At 37.8% G+C, this 24,188-nt stretch overlaps 1 protein-coding gene across 2 annotated transcripts in view; it reads left to right on the top strand.

The window, feature by feature from the left end:
* Positions 1-2,444: 2,444 nt before the first annotated feature.
* Positions 2,445-24,188, top strand: part of ZNF385B (zinc finger protein 385B) — a 105,734-nt gene continuing 83,990 nt past the window's right edge. For both annotated transcript variants that reach the window (XM_036742685.1, XM_036742684.1), the window contains exon 1: positions 2,445-2,582. In XM_036742685.1, the coding sequence (XP_036598580.1) occupies positions 2,493-2,582 (90 nt within the window). In that variant the 5' untranslated portion in view covers positions 2,445-2,492. The remainder of the gene's footprint in view (positions 2,583-24,188) is intronic.

Here is a 24,188-nt window from a genome sequence, read left to right as displayed (position 1 = left end):
TTGGTGAAACTAAAAGTTTGCTGGCAAAGACAAATGCGTTTTGGCAGAGTTTCTTCCTGTGCTACTGACTGACTTAGAGGGAGATCATTCTGACAGCCAGCTGAGGTAGAGACATTTTCATTAGCAACGGGAAAACAAGAATAGGCCACCTGAGGGGTCTGGATACTATCAAACCTGGACATAGGAAGGTTTCCTTCCCCACCATGGTTCATTTCACTGATAGAAAAGCTCCCAGTATTAAAAATCACATTTAAAAAGTGAAAGCAGCAAGGTGTGGAGGCAAGTCTACTGACACAAGGTTGGTTTATAATTATTGAGATGATTTACTAGCAGTTTAAAATGGTCTGTGTTTAACATGATCAATTGTCTGTTATTAAAATGCTAATGAAATGGTAAACATCTGCTAAGTTTTTTTTTTTATGATAATGAACACTGGAAGTTCCAGAGGTGTTTTTTCTCCTTTGTCCCACTATCCCCGCCTAGCTCATATCTGCATACAGATTTGATTAGGTTAGGGGTGTGTGGCAAGTGACCTGGGATGAAAAGGGACCAGTTTGTTTATTTCATCCCATGTTGTATTCTCTTTGATTTGATTATGGTAGAAGATAAAGTAGGTCTCCCCAACTCCTCCAGAGACCCTTTATCCTACAAAGCCATCATAACCTCAGTTGTGAAGTACAGAAGTAACCTGTTTTACCTTTAGGAAAATCTTTGTAGTTTATTAAAATGATGACAAAAGATAATCATTAACCAGAAAATGGATCTGCTATAATGAGAATGACTATATCTTTGCAATTTTAATAAGTCACAATAAAAAGATAATAAAAATATTAAGAGAAGTAAATCCTTTAACCTAAGGTATATTTCTACATTAACTGCATTTAAACTAAAATTCTATCTAATGTTTTATGATACATTTAAGCATAAGCTCTTTAAATGAATACTGTAACATGTACCCCTGCAACCCAAGATGTGTTGATATTGTCTTGTACTAACAGACCCCCAAACTGACAATAGCTGTAACATTACCTAATTAGAAGGTCACTATGTAATTAAATACAGGGCTGTCTTGTGACTACCATGTTGACATCAAGTGTTTACTTTGATATCGACTAGGAAAAATACAATTTTCTTTTCTGTTATTTCAGTGGTTTTCTTGCTGAATTCTGCTATGAATTCCAAAATAGTTGGTTTATTTTGCAGGGCATTTCTAACAGTGCTTGCCATTCTTCAGAACTTTTTTACTACTTTTTAGGATTAATCTAAATGAACTCAGACAGCCAATTCAGTACTACTGTCAGTAATGCCTTAGAATGATTCAAAATTTGGTTAGAAGACTTATCAAATGGTTACTATGAAAATAGCATTGGAATAGGGGTGGGTATTCTAGGATGACATGTATAAAGATGGATGGAAATTTTAACAAGTGGGACATTATCCTCTACTATTAGTTTCTCCTTGAATTCAATAAAGGATTACAGTCACATAATTACCATGTACTTCTTTGTACAATTCCTAAAATCTCTCTTACCTAGGACCCATTGGTTCTGAAACTTATTCAGGATAGACAGTTTCATTGGCATAGTAGTTTAAAGTTCAAATATTAATTTTTATAAAAATTTTTATTTTAAAACTAATCACTCTGAAAAATAAAGGTCTAATGGGGATGCTTACTAATATAACTGTTAAAAAAGGAATGAAAGAATTTATAATAATTTAAAATCTCAGGGCAGAAAAAAATCTCATTTATAGTCTGGTCTTGAGCTATGTATATTTGTACAACATTGCCCCCAAATCTCCCTTCCCTTTTCCTGATCTCATCCTCTCCCCTACATATGTTTTAATTATCCACAAACAAGAGGAAAAATCCTCGAGTTGTTTTGTTTTATGAAAACAAATAATTTAAGTGACAGCTTCCTTGGAAGCAGACAGTAGCCATGGGGCATTAATGTTCCTTTTCCTCTACTAACAAAACAAAACAATCACTACTGTTCCCAAATCTATGGATCACATAAAATGTCTCTACTAACCATTCAATACTGTCAGGTATAAGGCAACTCCACATGGTAAAAGGCATCTGGCTTTAATAGAAGCTCCTCCCCTTCTTTCTCTTGCCTTTTTGGCTTGTTGTTGCTGCTCAGACTTAGAGACGTTCTCATTCTACAATACCCGCCGGTATGATTCATGTGCCATATGTCTTTTCAGAGTCTGGGCAAGCATGGCCCTGGCCATAGGGAAGCACTCTGCATCATTTAGACAATGAGAAAGTAAGGTGCCTTTTAATCGTATTGACTCCTCCTGGACCGTTTTATTGCTCCCGTGTAATATATCTCTTCTAGGTTGCAACACAGCAGTCTCATTCCTGTGCCCACAGGTTTGCGAGAGAGATGGAGTGTGAGAGTGATTGAATTCCTTTTTTGCTGTTGTTGTTCTTGGCAGGTAGTACATGCCACAGTACCACACTTCCTGCACTTGTGCGCACACCTACCCTGATGATGCAACCTTCCCTGGATATCAAACCATTTATGTCCTTTCCAGTGGATAGTAGTTCTGCTGTCGGCCTCTTTCCAAATTTTAACACAGTGAGTAAATGCATTTTTATGTTATTCATTTGTCCCTTCCTTGGTCTGTTTTTCTTTATTGCAGTTGGGAATACCCAATAGATGGAGCCTCTCTTTCCAAAGTGTGTAATTTAGCCTCAAATATTGGACAAACCTATTTCAGCTGTGTTATGGAAGATAATGTCTCACCTGTGGGAGTTAGACTGGGAGATTCATTTTAGCAAATATTTTCCCAAATGGCTTTTCACCTGTTGCACTGCACAATTTTGATAGACTTTCCAGTAAGACAGGAACCTTTCTTATTTCTGGGATATTGTTCACATGCTGGAAGATTATAATTTCAAGATATCAAGCTACATTGATTTTTTTTTCATTGCTAAACTAGAAAGAAAAAAAATGACCATGGGCTTTATATTCCCCTGGAGCACTTTTATTTTGAAGGCATTGTAGATAAATTGTGAATCATAGACAATTATTTTAAGTTTTTTAAGTTATTGTAGATAGAATGTGAGTTTGATTCAATAAGGATTTTTTAGAAAGGTTAACCCTTTTCTGGGAAAATCCTAGGCTTTTAAAAAAAATCTGTTAATGATTCATAGGATTCTTAAAAGCTCTTTAAACAAATTCTAGATATTAATAAAATTCTCTCTCACCACCAGTCCTCTCATCTGCAATGAGTTTGACTACTTTCATAGGACTAAAAGGTTTGCCAGTGCCACATTGATATCTTCCAGTAACAGTCAACAGACTTCTAGCAATAGAAATGGTTAAGTAATTTAGGTGATGATGGGACTGATTTCTGTACAGTCAGTAAGTACAGTCCGGTTGGACATGATTGTTTACATGGATTAGACAGCATCATAGATGTTGCTGTAATCGGAAGAGAATTGCATTATCAACACCACCAGACAGTGAGTGTTTGAAGCACTGCCAAGTGTTTCGTTTTGCAAACTTATCTTCTGCACGAAGTGAAAACAGCAAGAGGATTTTTTCCTCCAGGGTTGTAAATAAATTCTGCTGACAGGCCTTCTGCCATGGCACAGAGTTGTAAGGTAATTAGGGTGTAACAGATCAGCCAACTTTTTTAAATAGTGGTGGCCTTGACTTAGAGATTGAACATTTGGGATTTTTTTTTCTCCCCCTCATCGGGTTTTTCAGAAGTAACTTGGACAATAAAAAGGAAAGATGGCAAGCATCCTTTACGATGCGGTGGAACCAATCAGTAAGATACATTACCCCTGTCCTCTTCACCAAACTCCATCAATACCAACCCTCTTGGAGCACTGCAAAATACTATTTCAAGAGACTAAGTAAAAAGCACATCCATTATATCTTTTATTGAACATACATGCTGATCAACAATAATCACATTGCATTAGAATCACTTGGGGCCTTTATTGGATTACTGTTTTGCTTTTGTTGTTTATTTGTTTTTTTCCTTTAATATATATTTGGGAAACAGCATCTGGAACAGAGGAATGGGGTGGCAGTCAGAGAACTATATTAACTATTTATATGTATATGAACCAGTGCTCATACTGCACAGATTACCTATTCACAGCCACGCCTTTGCATCTTTAAAAAAATGTGAATATCTGCCTTATACATAATCTTGGAAAGATATCTTGGAGACAAGAAATAAAATTCCTGAACTCGTGGGTATGACCTATAGATGTACACAGCATGCATTTTTGTCTGTTTCTCGTTCTGTACTTATTTACCTTTGAAAGAGGTGATGAATCAATGATAAATTTCTTAAAGCTCCCTAAAGGATGCTACCAGAAATGGAATTTCATTGTTCGCTGAAACCTAACTTCTTCCTGGAAATGACATTTTGTTAAAAGTGGTTGCTACCAGACCCTCTGTGGGAAACAAAAAAACAGCTCCCAGTGAAGCCAAGCACTGGTTCAACTTTTGCTCTAGTCTCTAGTTACCTTCCACTATACGAAGTATGTTTCCTGGATAGAGAATCTTTCAGTTAGTTAGAATATTGAAAAAAAAATTATTGGTTCCAAGTGTGAATTAATGAATTTATGTAACTCAGATTATATAAATTGAGTGATCTGGTCTTGGAGTGAGGAAGACCTGGATTCAAATCCTACCTCTGACCCGTTCTGAACCTGAGCGAGTCACTTATATAAATTCTCACTTGAAGTGGCTTGGCTTTGGTGGAAGGAGTCTCCATACCAGGAGTTCCTTAAATATCAGTGAAATCACAAGCCTACATCAAAATGTATTTATAAGGAAAACCTGGCCTTCTATTGGTCCCCACAGTATAACTTGGGGATTTTGCGTTGTTTTTGTCAGCTTACGTTTGTGGATTTTACAGGTGGGATTGTTTATTATGGTGTCCTAATCTAAAACTTGTACACGTAGTAAAGGCTTAATAAGTGTTAGTCTAGTTGAACTAGAATATTATCTGATTTACTCCATAAAGCAGCTACCTAATGGGTATCCTCATAATTTTTTTTAAGTATGATGTTTTTCTTTCATTTTTGCTACCTGCTTGAACCTAATTTTACTTTGTAGATTCATTTATTGGAAAGGCTGGACTCTTATCTGGTGGATGAAGCCTCTATAGCAGTTAAAGCTTAAGCAGGAATTGCCACATATGAATACAGTCGGTGTTTTAAGATCTAACTTTATAACCATTCCACCAAAAAAAAATTGCTAAGCCCAACTATCTTGAAAGGGATGAACAAATGTTGAGTAGAAATACTAGACTTGGATCCAGAATCCTTGGGTTTGGATCATGGCTCCACTATTCCCCTGCCTTGTGACCTTGGGCATGTCACCCTCTCTGGGCTTCACTTTGCTCATGGAGGTTGGACTAGCTGACCTTTCAGGCCCCCTCCAATTCTAAATCACTCTGATCTTGTGTCTGAAATGCCAGAGGACTAAGGAGTAAATAGAGTAATGTGTAAAACCCTGATTAAAACCCTTTTATCACTTAATCTTTTGCACTCTGCTGAGCAAGTATTGTAAATCAATTTTCTATTTGAGTCCACCTCTTTCTCTCCTTACCTCCTCCTCTCTCTTCTTCTAGTCCCTCTCTCCTGCCCATTTCCCTTTTCTCCTACCTATTTCCCACTCTTTTCCCCTCCCTTGTCCCCTCCCTTTTTCTATCCCTCACTTTTTTCCCCTTATCCCTCTCTAACCTAGTTCATAGTGTGTATATATACATATACATATGTATATATATGTATAGTTTAAGAGGTTTTGCATGTATAAAGTAGGCCATTACAGATAACATCTTTGAGGGAGTACTGTCAGGAAGCATACCTCATTTCTGAATGGCAAATTCACAAACTGTCTCTCTTTATACCCTACTTCTGAGTTAAGAACAAATACCTTACTGCCTAGGTCTGTATGGCGAATCCATTGATAGCTTATTTTTAACCACGGTCTATTTGTGAGTAGGTACAGGGGAAGAGCCCTATGTATAAGGCATCTTGTTTTCCCACCTGTGAGATAAACACTAAAACATTAGGTTTTGAGAAAATGACATATTTACGTTCTTTTTGAAGTTCAAAGATTTTGTCTATTTCCTTCCTAGTGGACTGTTGGGAAAAAAAAATTGGAAAAATCTTTCTGTAGGAGAAATGCTCCCTAATACTCCAGGGACCTCTGTTGGAATAGTTAATCTCTGAGGTTCCTCCAGCAGCAGCACAGTCGATAGAGTATCTGGGCCTTGAGTCAGGAAGACTCAGCTTCCTGAGTTCGGATCCCACCTCAGACACTAGCTGTGTGACTCTCGGAAGGTTACTCAGTTTTCTCATCTGTAAAATGAGCTGGAGAAGGAAATGACAAACCGCTCTAGTATTTTTGCCAAGAACATGCCAAATGGGGTCACAAAGAGTCAGAAACGACTGAACAACCTCTCTTGAACCCAAAGCACAACATGACAAGGACACGTAAGACACATGGCATGGATAAGCAGGATTCTCTCACCCAGCCAAAACCTGTAGGAGTCTGCCCTCTCTCTGCCTGATTTTAAAAATATACACCACATCATTCACTTGTTGGTTAACTCGTCTGGGCTTACAGATTCTTCAGTCAACAAAGTGTTTCGTGAAATCAATGGGCAGATCTGGGTACCCAGGAAGTGGCAGGTCTGTGTAGTACTACCCTGGAATTTTAAAGAGAAATCAAAAAGAAAAGGAAAGTGTTTGGTAGATGTAAGTGAGGAAGAGGAGGAAAGAGTATTGGACCTGAGGTTCAGGAAGACCTGGGTTCAGATTCCACCTGAGATACTTATTAGCTATGTGACCATGGTTGTTACTTAACTTATCTGGTAGATTCCTCATAGGGCAACTAGGTGGCGCAGTGGATAGAGTGCTGGGCCTAGAGTCAGGAAGACTCATTTTACTGAGTGCAAATCTGGCTTCAGACACTTATGAGCTGCGTGACCCTGGGCAAGTCACTTAACCCTGCTTGCCTCAGTTTCCTCATCTGTAAAATGAGCTGGAGAAGGAAATAGCAAACCACCCCAGTATCTTTGCCAAGAAAATCTCAAATGGGGTCACAAAGAATGAGACACTATTGAAAACAACTAAACAATAAAAGCTATCTCATAGGACTGTTTGGAAAAACAAATTAGAAAATGTATATAAAGCACTTTGCTAGCTTTTAAGCATCAGTCAGTAATTCAAATAGCATTTATTAAGTGCTTACTGTTTGCCAGGCACTGTGCTAAGTGCTGAAAACACAAAGGCAAAAAAAGAAATTCTCCTCGCACCAGACTCATAGTCTAATGGAGGAGACAACTTGTAAGACAAACTGTAAGCCAGGTGATGCAGTGGATAGAGTGCTTGGCCTGGAGGCAGGGAGGCTTGAATTCGAATGTGGCTGTAGAGATTTGCTAGTCACTTAATCTCTGTCTGCCTCAGAGGTTGAATGTAAAATGAGGATAATCATTGTATTATGAGGATAATATGTAAATGAGGGTAATAATAGCCCCTACTTCCCAGGGTTGTGGTAAAGATCAAATGTGATAATATCTATAGGGCATTTAGCATAGTGCCTAGCACATAGTAGGCACTATTTATTATTATATTATTATTATAACTATTATTATGTACAAACTATATATGTGCATGTGCATGTATGTTCATATATACATAGGTATACATAGATATATAGTGTATATATATATATTTATACAGAAAGATAATCAATAGATAAAAGACACTAAGATTAAGTTTGACCAAGTAAAGCTATTATGCCTATATAAATAAATATAACATCTGCATGCACATATATAAATATATGCAGATATAATATGTATAATGCAAGTATTTCTAATATGCATGTATCTGTACAGTTCATCCTTTGTGTAAAGGAAGCATCGTAACTAAATCATTTATGCCTTTTCTTTGTCCCTGAGGTGCCATAACATTTCAACTTGGTAAAGATTTCTAATCATTCAGAGTTAAAGGATTATGGCTATCCAGATAGAGATTTTTAAAGGAAGCCGCATTTTTTAAAAAGGATCTTTGCGTCTGGGTGTTCTAGACTCCTTCCCCCCAGCCCCTCCCCCAACCCCTTCACAGGATGGAATAGTGTTTACCTTTCATGGCTCTCTTGATAGTCCAATATTTGCTGTACCTCAGGTCGTCAGTCACCTCCAATCTCTCTTCTATCAACACTTGTCTCTTGCCTTTTCTGTAAGGCCCTGTTGGTTTTATGGCAACTGTGGTAGCTATCTCTGGCCTCAGACCCACATTTAAGAAAATCCTCTGTGTCACTGGCTTGGTTCGTCAGCTTTTGGGGAGTTTCTAAGATGTGCAGAAGAGAGTTCTGGACTCTGTAAGGGAGACACAAAGTAAATTGAATGCAGTTCATTTCAGCTCTGGGGGGAACCTTACAAGCTAACTAGGAGGAGAAGAGAAACACATGTGAAGAAACCATAAGAAAGAAATGAAAAACTGCGGGCTTTATTATGAGCTCTGTACCGGGTGGAAAAGGAAGGTTGTCTTAAATGGATTTGAGGAAAGCCTGGAGGAGCCACACTCCTATCATCTCAGTTATTTAGTATGCTTTATATTTGCCAAGCACCTCATGGTCATTTATTAATTAATAGGCATTAATAGATATGCAGAAGGAAATACAAAGGCTTCTCCCAAAAGAATTGAGCTCATTTACAGTGAATCCACGCTCTTTCCTGCATAAACAGCATATTACTTTTGCTTTATTCTCCATGAGAAAGGACTGACTCAGAAAGAAGACACCAGGAGAGCTAATCCATACTTTATTCAAATGAAATGAGGTTTGTTTGTTTTTTTTAATGTCCAACTAAGATTCATGGAATTCCATAATTTAACAGACACATATCACACATATGTATTTCTAGGTGTGGATATGTATGTACAGAGAAATCTCTGTAACCAACAGTACCCTCAGAACCATAGTGATTTGTCAATTCTCTGTCAATTGACAAGTGTTTTACACACCTATTTATTTGATTTGTCTTTGTGAGTCCTGCAATAATTTTGCAACTGTTCCAGGAAGCCTCAACAATGGAGGTCACTGATGCTTTATTGCAAGAGTCTCTACAATCTTATTTTAGTGAAAATAATCTTATTCCTGTTCTCTACCTAGAAATGATTTCCCCCCCACCCCGCTAACATAGAAACAGGAATATATGGACGGGAGCAAGGCCTCTTACTGAAATACAAACCTAAAATTCTTCATGTTATTCTTTGAATTATTTTTAAGAGCCTTTGAATTCTCTGTGACAACTTATGAAATGGTTTGTATATTTGCCATTTAATTTTGTCATCTCTGGTAAATCTTTTGAGATTCTAGATTAATTATCACCTGCCATTACCAACGTGTGCTTTAAAAATGCTACTTTCTTAATATGGGAAACATACGGAGAGGGTACTAAAAAAGGGAAATTGAGGACTAGAATTATTTTCTTTCTTAAGCAGTTATGTTGCAATGAAACCCTTAAAATTAGTATTTAGTTTGTTTTTAAGTATATATCTGTTTATCAAAGACATCAAAGAAAACTTATTTACATTTTGCTTTAGAATTATCAAAATGATTACCTTTTGTAGTTTTTAAAGATTTTCTAAAATGGCATTATTCAAGTGTGCATAGTCATAATGACTGATCTCATAGAGGTTTGGGAAATAGTACTGGACATTGAGTCTGAGGACCTGATTTCACTGCCACTTAGTATCTGTAGGACCCTGGGTAAGTCACTTGACCTATCAGAGACCTCCAATTCCTAATCTATCACATCAAGATATTGGTCTAAATAACATCAAAGGTCCCTTCCAACTTTAAATCCATGTCCATATTTAGTTTTTTAAAAATTCTCTATGGCAAAAAAAAAATCTACTTTTTGAAAAACCAGTTTATCTCATTGTATTAGTAGTAGTAATATATTTACATACCGATGTGCGTGCATGTGTATGTATCAGCACCTCATAGATAAGCAGCACGGTGTGAGACAACAAATGCTTCGAATTCTAATACCTAAGTCAAGTCTCAACTCTTACATTTATTTATTAGCTGAGTGGCCTTAGAAAAGCCCCTTCAGATCTCTGAGCTTCATTTTCCTTGTACATAAAAGGAATAATCATACTGGAATGCTCTGCTTGCAGGATTATTGTGAAGAAAACACTCTGTAAAGTTCTGTATAAAGTGAACTTAATTTAACTACTTCCCAGTTGGAAAAAAAGCATAGCAGAAAAATTTTTTAATTACTTTATGGACGTTATTTGAAGGTTCCTATATTTATAGAAGAATGTGCTGCATAAGTACATTATCATGCAAGAAGTACAATTTAATTAAAACTAACATTGTTCTTTTCTCAAGAAACTCATATTCCTATGAGTGGGAGAGAGGATGTAAGTAGTATACCCATCATTGAGCCTAAAGATTAAAAAATAAAAGTTACCTTCTAATCCATAACACACCATAGATTCCTTAGGAAAAACAAAATCATAGAGACCTTTGAAACGTGTTACAAAACTAATGGGAGTTCCGTACAAGTATCTGAGCTCAGCACTTATTCAGATAATTTTTACTCAGATATAACAGTGTTGAATTACTCAAACATGCAAATTGGGGTGGAAAAAAAATCCTACTTACCATCTATACTGTTCTTTGCCTTGTGCCACTAACTCATCAAACATGTCCCATACTTAGAGTGCCTTCTCCCCATCTCTCTTTGCTGGAAAACAATGTACCTCCCTTGTGTAAAAATTCTGTTCAAGACTCACCTTTTCTGAAGCCTTTGTAGAGACTTATTACCTACCTTTTTTTAACTTTATTACCTTTTTATTACCATGTACTTTGGCAGCCCTACTAGCATTCATATATCTACATTTATAGTGGTGAGGCAGCTTAGGTGGTGCAGTGGATAGAGTGTTAGGCCTCATTTTCCTGACTTCAAATCCAGCCTCAGACACTTACTAACTATATGACCCTGGGCAAGTCACTTAACCTTGTTTGCCTCAGTTCCTCCTCTGTAAAATGAGTTGGAGAAGAAAATGGCAAACTACTCCAGTATCTTTGCCAAGAAAACCCCAAATGGAGTCAGGGAAAGTCAGACATGTCTGAAACGACATTTATAGTGGTAGTTTGGGAATACCTACACTCCTCCTACATGAATGAGCCTATATACACAAACTTACCCTCTTGCTTTCATTAGGTCACAGGCCCAAGGGGGTAAGGACGTTTTCCTTTTCTGTAATTACTCCTCAGAAATCCAAGTACTCTGTTTCGCACATATAAGATGCACAATGATCCTTAAAATCTGCAAACACACGCAAAATATAAACTATACTTTTGACTAGGCTCTGGGGTAGCAGAATAAGGCATGCAACGGGGGCCCCTTGGACTTTCTAAGTGCAGAAGTCTGTCAGAGGGAAGCCTCTGGTGGCCCCACTCTGCAGTCTCACATTTGGCCACTGTATTATCCTGGCCTCAACCCTCAACATTACTCTGATGTCTCTTCTTCAGTACTAGAGTTTCAAGGATTATGTGTACTTGGAGGATGCAGCAGGTTTTCTGGCAAGAGACAGGTTCCCAAATCTTGTCACAGAAGCAAGCAGCTTGTCAGTTTTAAAGAACAGAGTCAACTTAGAAAACTAAAACTCTCTCTCTCTCTCTCTCTCTCTCTCAGTCTCTCTCTCTGTTGGGCCTTATGATTTTTAACTAACTACATATAGTTAGTATATGTAATATATGGTATTTATGGCTATGTTTACATATATGTGTATATATATATATATATATATACATCTCTATATTGATATATCTCTACATATTGCTTTATGTCTAGCTATCTAGCTATCTATGTTGAGCCTTCTAATTTTTAACTAGTCAAAGTCAACAAAAGCAAATTTCTTTCTTGAGCTTCTTTTGTGTGCTTTGTACAGACCTAGCATACTGTTAAAACATAATAAATATAAAAAGTAGCAGCTATTATTGTACAGTTCATTCCCTCTGGTCCACTAGAGGTATTTCTAACATGACTGCTCAATAAACATTAAATAATGTTTATGTTATAATGTAATGTTAATGTCTCTGAGAAGCTGATATCAAAAAATTGGAAACTCTTCTGATAGTTCAGCCATTTTTAGTTTCTCCGGCTTAGAATTAAGTCTTTTTATGGGGAAAGCCAATGTCCTGGAATATTTCAGCCCTTAAACTTTTATAAGGCAGCAAGGTGGCGCAGTGGATGGAGCACTGGGCTTGGAATCAGGAAGGCTCATCTTCCCGAGTTCAAATCTGGCATCAAGCATTTACTAGTCATGTGACCCTGAGCAAGTCACCTAACCCTGTTTGCCTCAGTTTCCTCATCTGTAAAATGAGTTGGAGAAGGAAATGGCAAACACTGCAATATCTTTGCTGAGAAAATCCCAAATGGGACCACAAAGAGTCAGAAACAACTGAACGACAACCACAAAACTTTTATATTTGCCTCTGAGTGTGCAAAAAATAAAGTGAAGAGCTGTTTAAAACTTGAGTGGCACCAACACCTTTGAGGGGCTTTGCAGGTAGCTTGGCAAATGCCTTTGCAGTTTAAACTTTCTTTGTAGGCATACACTTCTATGTTTAGGCATTGAAAAACTGATGCATCATTCTGGTTTGGTTTTGGTGTGTGTGTCTCTGTGTGTGTGTGAGTGTGTGTGTCTGTGTGTTTGTGTCTGTGTATGTGTGTCTGTGTCTGTGTGCTGGGCCAGTTTTGGGGTGGTTAAGAAGACTTGTAGGCAATTGATTAATCCTTTTAGCATTCTTATGTGGGAAACAGAACCTTTTTTTATTTTTAATAGATCAGAAAACTGTGTACATAGCCCAAGGCTTTTGACCTAAGTTTAATGTTTCATCCACCTGGCACTGCTTCATTGGAAAATCCCAAATCCAGGCAAATGGGAGGTGTTCTGTAACGTACCAAATAGAGTATGCAAAAGCAAGCACACCCCCCACGGTTCGTTGGGAAATATATATGTTTAAAGTACCCCATAAATCCTTGTGCCTGCTAAAGTCAGACTGAGAAAACGTCTTTTGTACTATACCCTTTTTAGAAGATATATTTGTCTTGTCTGCCTGTTTGCTTTTTTTTTTAATGTATCCTCACCTGAGTACAAGTAAACAATGTTAATGGATTCAACAGGGGGAAAGATACCTTGACCACTTTCACCTGTTGCTAGTTTAAGATTAGATAAACCCACAGATAATTAGTTAACCCACTTTGTTTGCACGCAAAGGTTGATAGTGTAGAGCCAGAGAAACAGTACTTAAGCCCTCTATAAGTTGGTTCATTGAGTTAGAGAAACTCAGTAAAAACTCTACATCCCTGAATGTTATCAATCAGATTCTGTAGTAGTTAGAATATTCCTTATTACTTAGACTCAGTGGGAATAAAAAAACATAGCCATAAAATAACTTGTGAGGTTACTTTCTAAAGAAATCAGGCCAAAAAACAATGGCTAAGTGTACTTACAAAGTGTGTTTTGCAAAGTATTTAAAAATAATTTTCTTACTTTCTCCATTTTCCCATTGTTTGGGCATGGGAGAGAAGTTGAAGAAAAAGGGAGGGTAGAGAGAGGCCTAGAGGATCATAGCATCTGAAATTTGAGCTGGGAGGGGCCTTATAGGTCATCTAATCTAACTTCCTCATTTTACAAAGAAACCAAGGCGGTTAAGTGATTTGACTGAGGTCACCAAGAGGCAAAGTTTTTTTTGTTGTTCAGTCGTTTCAGTCATGTCCAACTCTTCGTGACCCTGTTTAGCTTTTCTTGGCAAAAATGCTGGAGTGGTTTGCCATTTCCCTGTCCAGCTCATTTTATAAATGAAGAAACTAAGGTAAACGGGGTCGCCCAGGGTCACACCGCTAGTGAGTGTCTGAGGCCAGATTTGAACTTAGGAAGATGAGCCTTTCTGACTCCAGGCCTGGCAGAGTGCCACCTAGCTGCCCCAGAGGCAAAAGGGGAGGGAAAAGATGAATACTAAATAGCCTTTCTTTCCTTTTAGTCTAAAGCAGAGATGGAGCAGAGCTGGTCACCACAGTCTAAAAAGAAAATATATATTCAGTAAATCACTTTCAGCCTTTTCTTCTAAATGAATAATCTCACAGCCTTTAAATCTTTCTCATAAGCCTTAAATGTAAAATTGGTTCACCTGTGCTTGAAGGATTGAATTCTGAGTTCGGATGGAATAGTCATCCATCCTTCTGTCCCTCTCCCTAATGGGAATCAAGAGTACCACTACAGTTTGGGCACAGAGAGGGATAGTAGTCTTCCCTAAGAAATTTGTAAGAAGAGCTTTGTTTAAAACGTGTAATTGAAAGGCTGAAATAATAATATTTTGAGGAAGTAATAGCAACTTATTCATGTATGTTATTATTGAATGCAGGATTTGGGGGAGGGGGTAAAGCAATTTTTGTTTTTCAGTCATGTCCACCTTAGGTTTTCTTGGCAGAGATCCTGAAGTGATTTGCCATTTCCTTCCTCAGCTCATTTTACAGATGAGGAAACTGAGGCAAACAGGGTTAAGTGATTTGCCCAGGGTCACACAGCTAGTAAGTATCTGAGGTTGGATTTGAACTCATGAAGATGAGTTTTTCTGGTTCCAAACCCAGTGCTCTATCCACTGCATCACCTTGCTGCCCCGCAGGCAAAGCAATATAACTCCACTGAAAAGTACAAAATATAATCTGTATATCTTGGTGTAATAAAATATCTACAGAGACACATATAAAACATGAGCTGGATTCTTCTCTTAAAAAAAAGACACCCTCCTTTGTTAATCTTGAAGATTTGTACGGCCTACTTGAAATTATCTGCACAAACATTGTTCTTTCTGATTTGATCTTTATTTTCCCCTCCTGATAGGAGAGCATTTGTAATCTAGTTTATTGCTTAGTAGAAAGATGTATTGATTTAAAAATATATATATTTTTGGATTTTTTTTCTCCAATCCACTACTCAGATTAGTTTCAAGGTCCAGAAAACAGGCCTTAAGTCTTCTTGTTGTGAAAAACAAAGAAGGCAGCAATTAATGAAGTAGATGAACATCAATACAATTTATTATTTAAAAAAAATTTATTCTGACCTTAAAACACCAAAAAAAATCATTCCCATAGGCACTGAAGAACAGAAAAAGAGGAAAATAGGCTTACTTTAAAAAATAGATGTGTGCGTGTGTGTGTATAAAAGCAATTCAACACATACTTCAAAACATGACTGCTTACTTGTGCTTTCTAAATTGCCTTGTCTTTTCTCTGTACCTAAAAAACGTTTCATTAGTTCTATTTTTTGGCATCACTATTGCTAACCCTCACTTCCCCCAAACTCCAAAGAAAAACTTTTCAGCATAGTCAAGAAAACTGAATCCACAGAGGTGGCTGTGTCCAAAAATGTATTTCTCTTTCTCTGTATCTTGTTTCCATCATCTCTCCCAAAGGAGGTGAGTAACATGCTTCATCACAGGTATTCCTGAGATGTGATTGTTCATTACATTAATCTTAAATCTTTCCAAGTTGTATTTTTTTTACAGTACTCCTATCCTTATACAAATTGTTTGTTGTGTTAATTCACAATCCCTCCTCCTTTCTAGACCAGTATAGTCCCCCTTTTACTCTTTTATCTCTTTCCCTTCCTCAAACTCTCAGAATGAGGGGCACAAAAGGGGGCATTTGTTTCTTCTCCCCTATCAGAATATTAGTACTTTATCATCATGTGATTCCTTCCAAATGCTCAAATAAATTTACCTTTCTAGGTTTCTCTGAACTCTTCTCTTCTGCATTTCAAAATTCCTACTCATCCCTCATCATTTCATCAGAAATACTTAAATTCCATTATGCAATTAAAGATTCATTTTTCCTCCTGTAGGATTATACTAATTTTAAAAACCAGTTGTAAGCCTGTATCTTCTGCCTTTTGGAATGTTACATTCCAAGATCTCCTCTATTTTTAGTAGATGCTGCCAGATCTTATTTGATCCTGACTCTGGTCCATTGGCATTTGAACTATTCTTTCTAGAAGCATAAAGTTTTTCTTCTTTGATGTGTGAGCTCTGTATTTTTGCTATAATGTTCCTAGGGCTTTTTCATTTGGGGTTTTTTCAGAGAGTAATAGGTGATTTCCAGCTTCACTGTACCTTTTGGTTTCTAATAAGTCTAAGCAGTTTCTTTTATGATTTCTTGAAATATAGTGTCCAGAATTTATTTTAGTTATGGTTTTGAGGGAGTCTAGTTATTCTTAATTATCTCTCCTTGACCTATTTTCCAGGTCAGTTGTTTTTAATATCAGATGTGCTACATTTTCTTCTGTTTATTTTTCATTCTTTTGATTTTGTTCCAATATTTCTTGCTGTCTCCTGAGGTCATTGAATTCTGTTTGATCTATTCCAGTTTTCAGGAAGAAGGTTACTCTAGTTAGACTTACCACTTTCTTCTTTAAGCTGTTGATTCTCTTTCCAATTCTTTCCTCAAATGACTTTAACTTTTAGCTTTTGCTTTATTTCCTCTAGGTATTCATATAGTCCTCATGAATAATCCATTTTTTCCTTTGAGTCTTTGCTTGCTTGTTGTTGTTGAGTTGTTTTTAGCCAGGTCTAACTCTTTGATGTGAGACAATGAGGAGCTATTCCAGATAGTGGACAAAGACAAAAGAGAGAAAGAGGAAAGTTTGAAGGAGGGTAGAGTCTGGGTGTGGGTGTGGTTAGGGGGAGAATGAGTTCAGTTTTGGATATGTTGAATTTAAGATGTCTATGGGACATCCAGTTTGAGATATCTGATAGTCATAGATATGAGCCTGAAGGTCAGAAGAGAGGTTAAGATGGGATAAAAAGATCTGAGATTCATCTATATAGATGATCATTTAATTCATGGGATGTGATAAACTCACTAGACAAAATAGTGTAGAGGGAGAGAAAGTCTGGAGACACCCACAGTTAATTCAGAGTGACTTTGAAGAAGCGATCAGATGAGTTAGGAGAAGAACAAGGCTGAAACATTGTCATAAAAACCTAAAGAGAAGAGAATTTAGGACAAAAAGTGATTGATGGCATCAAAGGCACTATCTATGAGAGGTCAAGAGGGGTGAGTGTTGATAAAAGGCCATTAGGGAGAGCAGTTTCAGTGGAATGATGAGACTGGAAGCTAGATGGTTTAAATTGCAGAATTTAAAAGAGATTGCTGGAAAGGACTGGTGGAGGCACCTATTATAGACAGCTTTTCAAGGAATTTAGCCACTAAGAAAGAGAAAAGATCTGGGACAATAGCTAGCATTGATGGATGGATCAAGTGAGGAGGGGGTGGGAGGGTTTGTGTGGGAGAGGCATGGACATGTTTTTAGCCATCAGGGAAGCAGCCAGTAGTCAGAGAGATATTGAAGATTAGTGGCAGAGTGGGGATGATGGAGGAGGCAAACTACTGGAGAAGATGGGATGGAATGGGATCCTGTATACATGTAGAAGGGTTGGCAGTAGCAAGAAAAGGGCCACTTCTTCAAGTAAAACATTGGAGATGATAGTGGGGTAGAGAATCTGAGTGATAATTGGATGAATGAGAAGAAGGAGCATATCTTCTCTTTTTTTTAAGCAAAATAGGAGGCAAGGTTCCCAGTTGAATGGTGGGGACGAGGAACCATTGGAGGTTTGATGAGGGATGAAAAAATTTATAATTAAAAAACCACTGTGGTGAGTGGGATAGTGAATTGATTATAAAGGTGTAAAAGGATTGCCAAACCACAGTGAGGGCCCAGTTGAGATTAAGTAAAATAAATTTGTAATGGACTCATTCAGCTTAGTTTTGTGATTTTTCTCTAGCTCTGTTCAGCAGCACATAAATAAGTGGAAGTAATCCAAAGTTGGGGCTAGAGATAAAAATATTTTAGGAGGCATTGGAATTCATTCCAAGATTTTAATACAAAAATAGAATTGATAATTAGGTAAAATTGAGTCGACTGTGTTAAAAAACAAACAGTTTCTACATGGGAAATGTGGGGTAGAAGGAAGGTATCATGTTCGAGTAGGAAAGCAGAAGGTTGGGAATGGGGAAATAAAACCTCCTGTTGAGTCACGTGCTTAGACACTAGGCCTTCATGTCCTAGAATAAATTCTTGCTCCTATAAATGCTTAAAAATAGGCTTCTAGGAGCTACAGTGGGGCTAGTAAGGGCTGTCTGAGGAGATAGAGGCCAAGACTTTCCCAGGGTAGTGGGAAACATTGGATAAGGAATTAAAAAGACATGAATTTTAATCTGGTTCTCTCCACTTAATAGATTTGTGACCATAAGCAAATTATAACCTATTTGAACCTGTTTCCTCCTCTGTTATGGAAGAAACCTGTCTTGCCCACCAGACAGATCTACTAAGAAAAAGGGAGTTCATGAAAATTGAGACTAAATGTCATATTCTTTGTATCTCTCACAAAATGTCACATGGTGGTTTCCTGCATAACAAGTGCTCAAAAATTTTAATCGCTAAATGAATTAATGAATGAATAGTGTTTGATGGGTTACAGGGGTAAGGAACCTGCGGCCTCAAGGCTGCATGTGGCCCTCTAAGTCCTCAAGTGCAGCTAATTAGGTATTTAGATAGGCAGTGTGATGTAGTGGAAAGAATGCCAGGTTTGAAGTCAGTTGGTCAACAATTTAATAAGTGTCTTATTTGCAAAGCACAAAGTCAAAAGACCTGTGTAGAGATCCCAGCTTTGTCATTTAATATCCTTGGAAGAGTTACTTAATTTTTTGTTACTTAATTAGTTTCTTCATTTGTAAACCAAAGGAGTTGGACTAGATAGCCTGTGTGGTGCGAGCCTATGAAGTCTGGGAAGAGGGGTTTTCTGTGTTGTTAGATTGAATATACTTTTACTTAATCAATCAAACATTTATTAAGTACCTACTATATGCCAGGCACTGAGGATACAAGAAGAGGCAAAAGATAGTGGGTGCCCTCTAGGAGATTACAGTTTAATGGGAGAGACAAGATGCAAATAAATATTTTCAAGGCAAGCTGTTAAAGGGATAAATAAGAAATAATTAACAGACAGATGGCACTAGAATTAAGAGGACTTCCAGAAGTCTTCCTGTGGAAGGTGAGATTGTAATTGGGACTTAAAGGAAGACAGGGAGGTCGGTAGTCAGGGCAGGGGAGGGAGAGCAGTCCAGCCATAGGAGACAGCCAGGGAAAATGCCTAGAACTGAGAGGTGGAGTGTCTTGTTCATGGAACAGCCAGGAGGCCAGTGTCACTGGATCAAAGAGTATATGTTGGGGAATGAGGCATAAGAAAACTGGAAAGGTAGGAGGGGGCTAGGTTATGAAGGGTTTTGAATACCAAATAGAGTATTTTATATTTGCTCCTAAAGGCAATAGAAACCAATGGAGTGTATTGGGGGGAGGGGGGTGGTGACATGATCAGTTGTCACCGCACTTTAGGAAAATCACCTTAGTGACTGAATGGAGGATAGATTGGAGTGGAAAGAGGCTTGGGGCAGGCAGCCCCACCAGCAGGCTATTGCAATAATTTAGGCATGAGGTTCTTAGGGCCTCCACTAGAGTGTTCTGGAGTGTTACATTGTACAGCTATAGACACGCGATACTTAGAAGAAACAAAGTCCTGGAGCCATACACCATAAAACCTCTCTGATTCCAGGACTTAAAGGTACAATGCCTGGCACATAGTGGGCTTTTAATAAATGCTTATTGATTGATTAATTAATGTAATTCATGAAGTCTTTTAAACTATCTGGAACCATTGTAAAGAAGCTTCTTCCCTCTTCCCCGTACCCCAGGATTTATTAATTGAGATATCACTGGATTTAAAATAATACTTGAAAAGTATTCCTTTTAATTTAGTAGCAACAAACTAAATTTTTGAGTTATACATCATGTTTTTTTATAATTTCACCCATTCAAAGAACATCATTGGGTTCTTCCTCTGAAATGCTAACCATTTTCTGGAATGGTTTCATGGTTCTCAGTTTCTGTCTCATCTATCGGCCATAAATGTCAATCTAAATGAAAGGACCCATTTCTCCTATTATATTCTGATGAGCAGCTAGCATAAGTCAGATGTTTGTTGTTTAACAAATATTAATAATTATATATTCTATTCTGGAAACATATATATATGAGAAAGGTAAAACAGCTATTTTTCATACTTGGAAAAATGTTTTCTTCCCAGATTTGAAATAACATCCTAAAATAATGTTTAAAATCACGTAAGCTAATATATTCACAGTCCCACAAATCAAAGCCTATTCAGAAAGTGAGACATTAGTATTCTGCAAGAGTGAAAACCATTTATTAACATCAGAGAAGTGTCAGTCTCACAATGTCTGAACAGAATGTTTAGAAGGGATGCACATTGTCTAAATCATTCACTTCGAAAGGCCATGAATTTTATGACGGAGTCTTCTCTAGAAAGACAGTCCCCTAGCACACTGCTCATCACCCTTATGCAATCAGACTTCCTATTGTCTTCAGAGGGATCTGCCTGGCCCTTTTAAATGGGTGAGTTGCTTCCTGAAGAAGCACTGGAGCTAAGATAAAAAGTTTGTTGAAACTGTACATCTGTGCTAGAGTCTAAGCCATTGTAATATGGCCACAGACAAATATCAAAGTTTGCGGGGAATCTGTCATCACAGGAAACTATCAACAATTCCAGCCTTTCTTTTCTGCATTTTCATGGCCCCAGGGGCAATCACAAAAGATTATAGTTTCCATTTCAGCTTTCATATCACTGAAGTTTTCCATCTCAGACTAGAGTTGAGAATAGTTGATTTCTAAAGGCCAGTTTTTGCCCTGATCTTTGGGGAGGGTCACGATTTGATGGCTGTGGCAAGTGGTATTGTTTTGGTCCAATACACAGATTTGGTCCAATGAAAGTGATTGTCCTGACCAGTTACATTAATATATTCAATATGCTGACATTTCAGCTTCACATGTTCTAAGTACGGGGGTTTAGCAGATTTTGATGAAGATCTGGGGCAAGAGAAAAGGCATGATAGGGAGCTGCACAGATGAGAATTTCTCATGAATATTTTGATTTCCTTGAAGTGATATTCCCCTAAAGAGGTAACAACTTGAAAGGGAATACAGGTGAATCTGGGGCAGCTATGTGGCACAATGCAGAGTGCTGGGCCTGAAGTCAGGAAGACTCATCTTTGTGAGTTCAAAGCCAGCCTCAGCTACTTAGTCTCTGGGTGACCCTGGGCGAGTCACGTAACCCTTTTGCCTCAGTTTCCTCATCTGTAAAATGAGCTGGAAAAGGAAATGGCAAACTACTCCAGTATCTTTGACAAGAAAACCCCAAATGGGGTCATGAAAAGTCAGACACGACTCAATAACAATAACAACAAAACAGGTGAATGCAACAATATTTCTGAAGTCCATTACAAAGGGAGGTAGTATGGAGCAGTGGAAAGAACACTGAACTTGAAGTCCCAGAGCCCTAGTTCTAATCTTGGCTCTGCATCTATGTATGCTTGGGCAAGCTCTCTAACTGCTGTGTGCCTCAGTCTCCTCCTCTGTCAAATAGGAGGTGAGACTAGATGGCCTCTTCGACCTCTTCTAGCTCTAAAGCTTTGCCTCTAGGATCCTTTCAGCTCTGGACCTGCGATCCTTATGAATTCACAAACCCGTCGAACCAATTTGGCTTTGGGAAATATGGACACATGTGAGGGTTCCTTTCCATCACTAGGTCAGAAAGGCTGCCTAGGTGTAGCAGAGTACAGTGGAGCTCTTAATTCCCCCGTACTAGACACTAAGCCTCTCTTAACAAAGCCCAGGATCTCATGAGCTTTGTTGTCTGCCATAATACCCTGATGACACACACAGAACTTGTAATCCACTAAAAGCCTAAGATACTTTTCGAATGAATTGCTGTCTAGTCTTGCTTCCCCCCATAGCATAATCACGCAGTTGATTTTTTTTTAATCCAAATGTATGACTTACATTGTCGGTATCAAATTTTATCTTTTTAGATTGACCTCAGTGTTTATGGGATCATAGGTTCATAGATTTAGATCTAGAAAGGGGCCATGGAGGTCATACATTCCGTCCTCTTCATGTTATACATTGAATACAGTTGAGGAAACATAATGATGATGATTATGATCAACAGTTATATAACACCTTATAGTTTACAAAGTACTTTTCACAGGTTATTTCATTTGCTCTGCCAAACAACCCTATGAAAAAGGTGCTGTTATGAGGATGTTGAGGCTGACGAGCTCACTGCCTCGCCCAGGGTCCCCCAGCTGTTTAGTGTCCAAAACAAGTTTTTAATCGAGGCCTTCCTGACTCCCAGGTCCCATACTGTATTCACTGTGCCACCTAGCTGCGCTAAAGAACATATTCCATCCTTTTGAGACTGTGGGGCAATTCTTTTATCCAAAGTAAAAGCAAACCCTGCTGGTTTTGTGGCAGCATTAGATTTGATAAATTTATCATCTAGGCCTCGATCTGAATCATTGATAAAAATGTTACTAGCACAAAGCCAATCACAGGTCTGTGGTATGCCCTGATGGAAATTACTTTCTACGGTGATATCGGAACATTAATGACACTTCCTTTGGTGTATACATTTAACCAGGTCCAAATCTACCTAGCTGTCCTGTCTTCTACACTTTATCTTTTTCAAGAAGAGTGTGGGAGAATGCACCCCTTTTCCTGAATTCAAGGTAAACTATCTAAACATTATTCTCCCAATCTGCTGATCCACAGTAACCTTGTCAAAAAAGAAAGCCTGGTCAGTCTGGCATGGCTCTTTATTAAACCATGCTTTCTTGTTAAGATCACCACGTCCCTTTCTAGATGTTTGCTAATTCCTCTTAAATGATAAAACCTAGAATTTTTCCAGGAATCAAAGTCAGCTGCACTAAAGTTTTCAGACTCCACATTCTTCTCCTTTTTAAAAATGGTGACATTTGCTGTTTTTTTCTCCCCAGGCCTTCTATTCTTTTCCCATTCTCCACTTAACAAATACTTGTAGATTTCTGCCAACCACATTAATTATAAATGCTGAACTGTAATTATGTTTATGTGGTCATATACATATATGTGTGTGTGTGCATATGTATATTTGTATGTATGTGTATATATGTATACACATATGCTTACATTCTATCTGTGTGTATATACATATATACACACATCTTTATCTACTCGTCTTTAATAGAGAAGGAGGGAGAGGAGGGGGCAAAGAGGAAGGACAAAAAGGAAAGAAACAAATGGTATAAAAGAAATGAAAAGGGGAGAAGAATAAAAATGGATTGTAGGGGAAAGGAATAATGAAGTATACTCAAGACGCTGATGGCATCTCCATAACAAGAGCCCTCACAGACTACTCTTCTAATTAAGCATCTGTGATATTAATTTCAACATGGCTGAGCATACAGGAAGGAGACAAAGTAGAATTCCTATAGCCATAGTAGTAATAGTACTGGAATGGGAGTAAAAAGATGAAGACCAGAGGTCCAGCAAGTCCTTTCCCCATGCTTCTTGCCTCTTCTTAAAGAAGCAGAGAATGTGGCATATGTTGTCAGATACAGCTTTGATTTGCTTAACTGTACCTCCTTGTTATAAGACAAAGCTTAATGGAGGTTAGGAGGAAGAAGAATCAACAATGCTGGGTTTTTTTAGCATCAAAAAAAATGTTTTAAACAAAGAACCAGTCACTTCATTCCTCAGGGACTCACTTTCATCTTTACAATCAGTGGGTTTGATTAGATGATCTCTAAGATTTTTTTCTCTGAAATTTTATGATTATTTATTGTAATATAATAGTATAATGTCCCATCTTAGCCTTTTTTGGCCAGCCTAGGATACTTCCATCTTCATGATTGTAGCATTCCATATTTGCTCCCTTCAGTCTAGTCTGTGATATTGACCCCTACCAATTCCCAATTGTCACATCTCTTATTAGAGCCCAGTGTGTGATATCTGTTGTTCTCCATTTGATGGGAAAAAAACAAACCTTTCATTTCTTTGCTTGCTGGCTGAATGTGGAATACGTCCAGACAGGCCCTGGGTTTTCCACTTATATGTTTGTTCCTTTTCTACTGGGACTTTCCTTCTCACATCTTTTTAATTTGTGTCATGGTCTTGTTTTGCTTGAGCATCAAGATGCATCTGATTAGTCACTGAGCAGTCTTTCAAA

The sequence above is a fragment of the Trichosurus vulpecula genome, chromosome 2 (assembly GCF_011100635.1).
Source record: "Trichosurus vulpecula isolate mTriVul1 chromosome 2, mTriVul1.pri, whole genome shotgun sequence".
Classification (NCBI taxonomy): domain Eukaryota; kingdom Metazoa; phylum Chordata; class Mammalia; order Diprotodontia; family Phalangeridae; genus Trichosurus; species Trichosurus vulpecula.
This window is presented reverse-complemented; position numbering and strand designations above follow the sequence as displayed.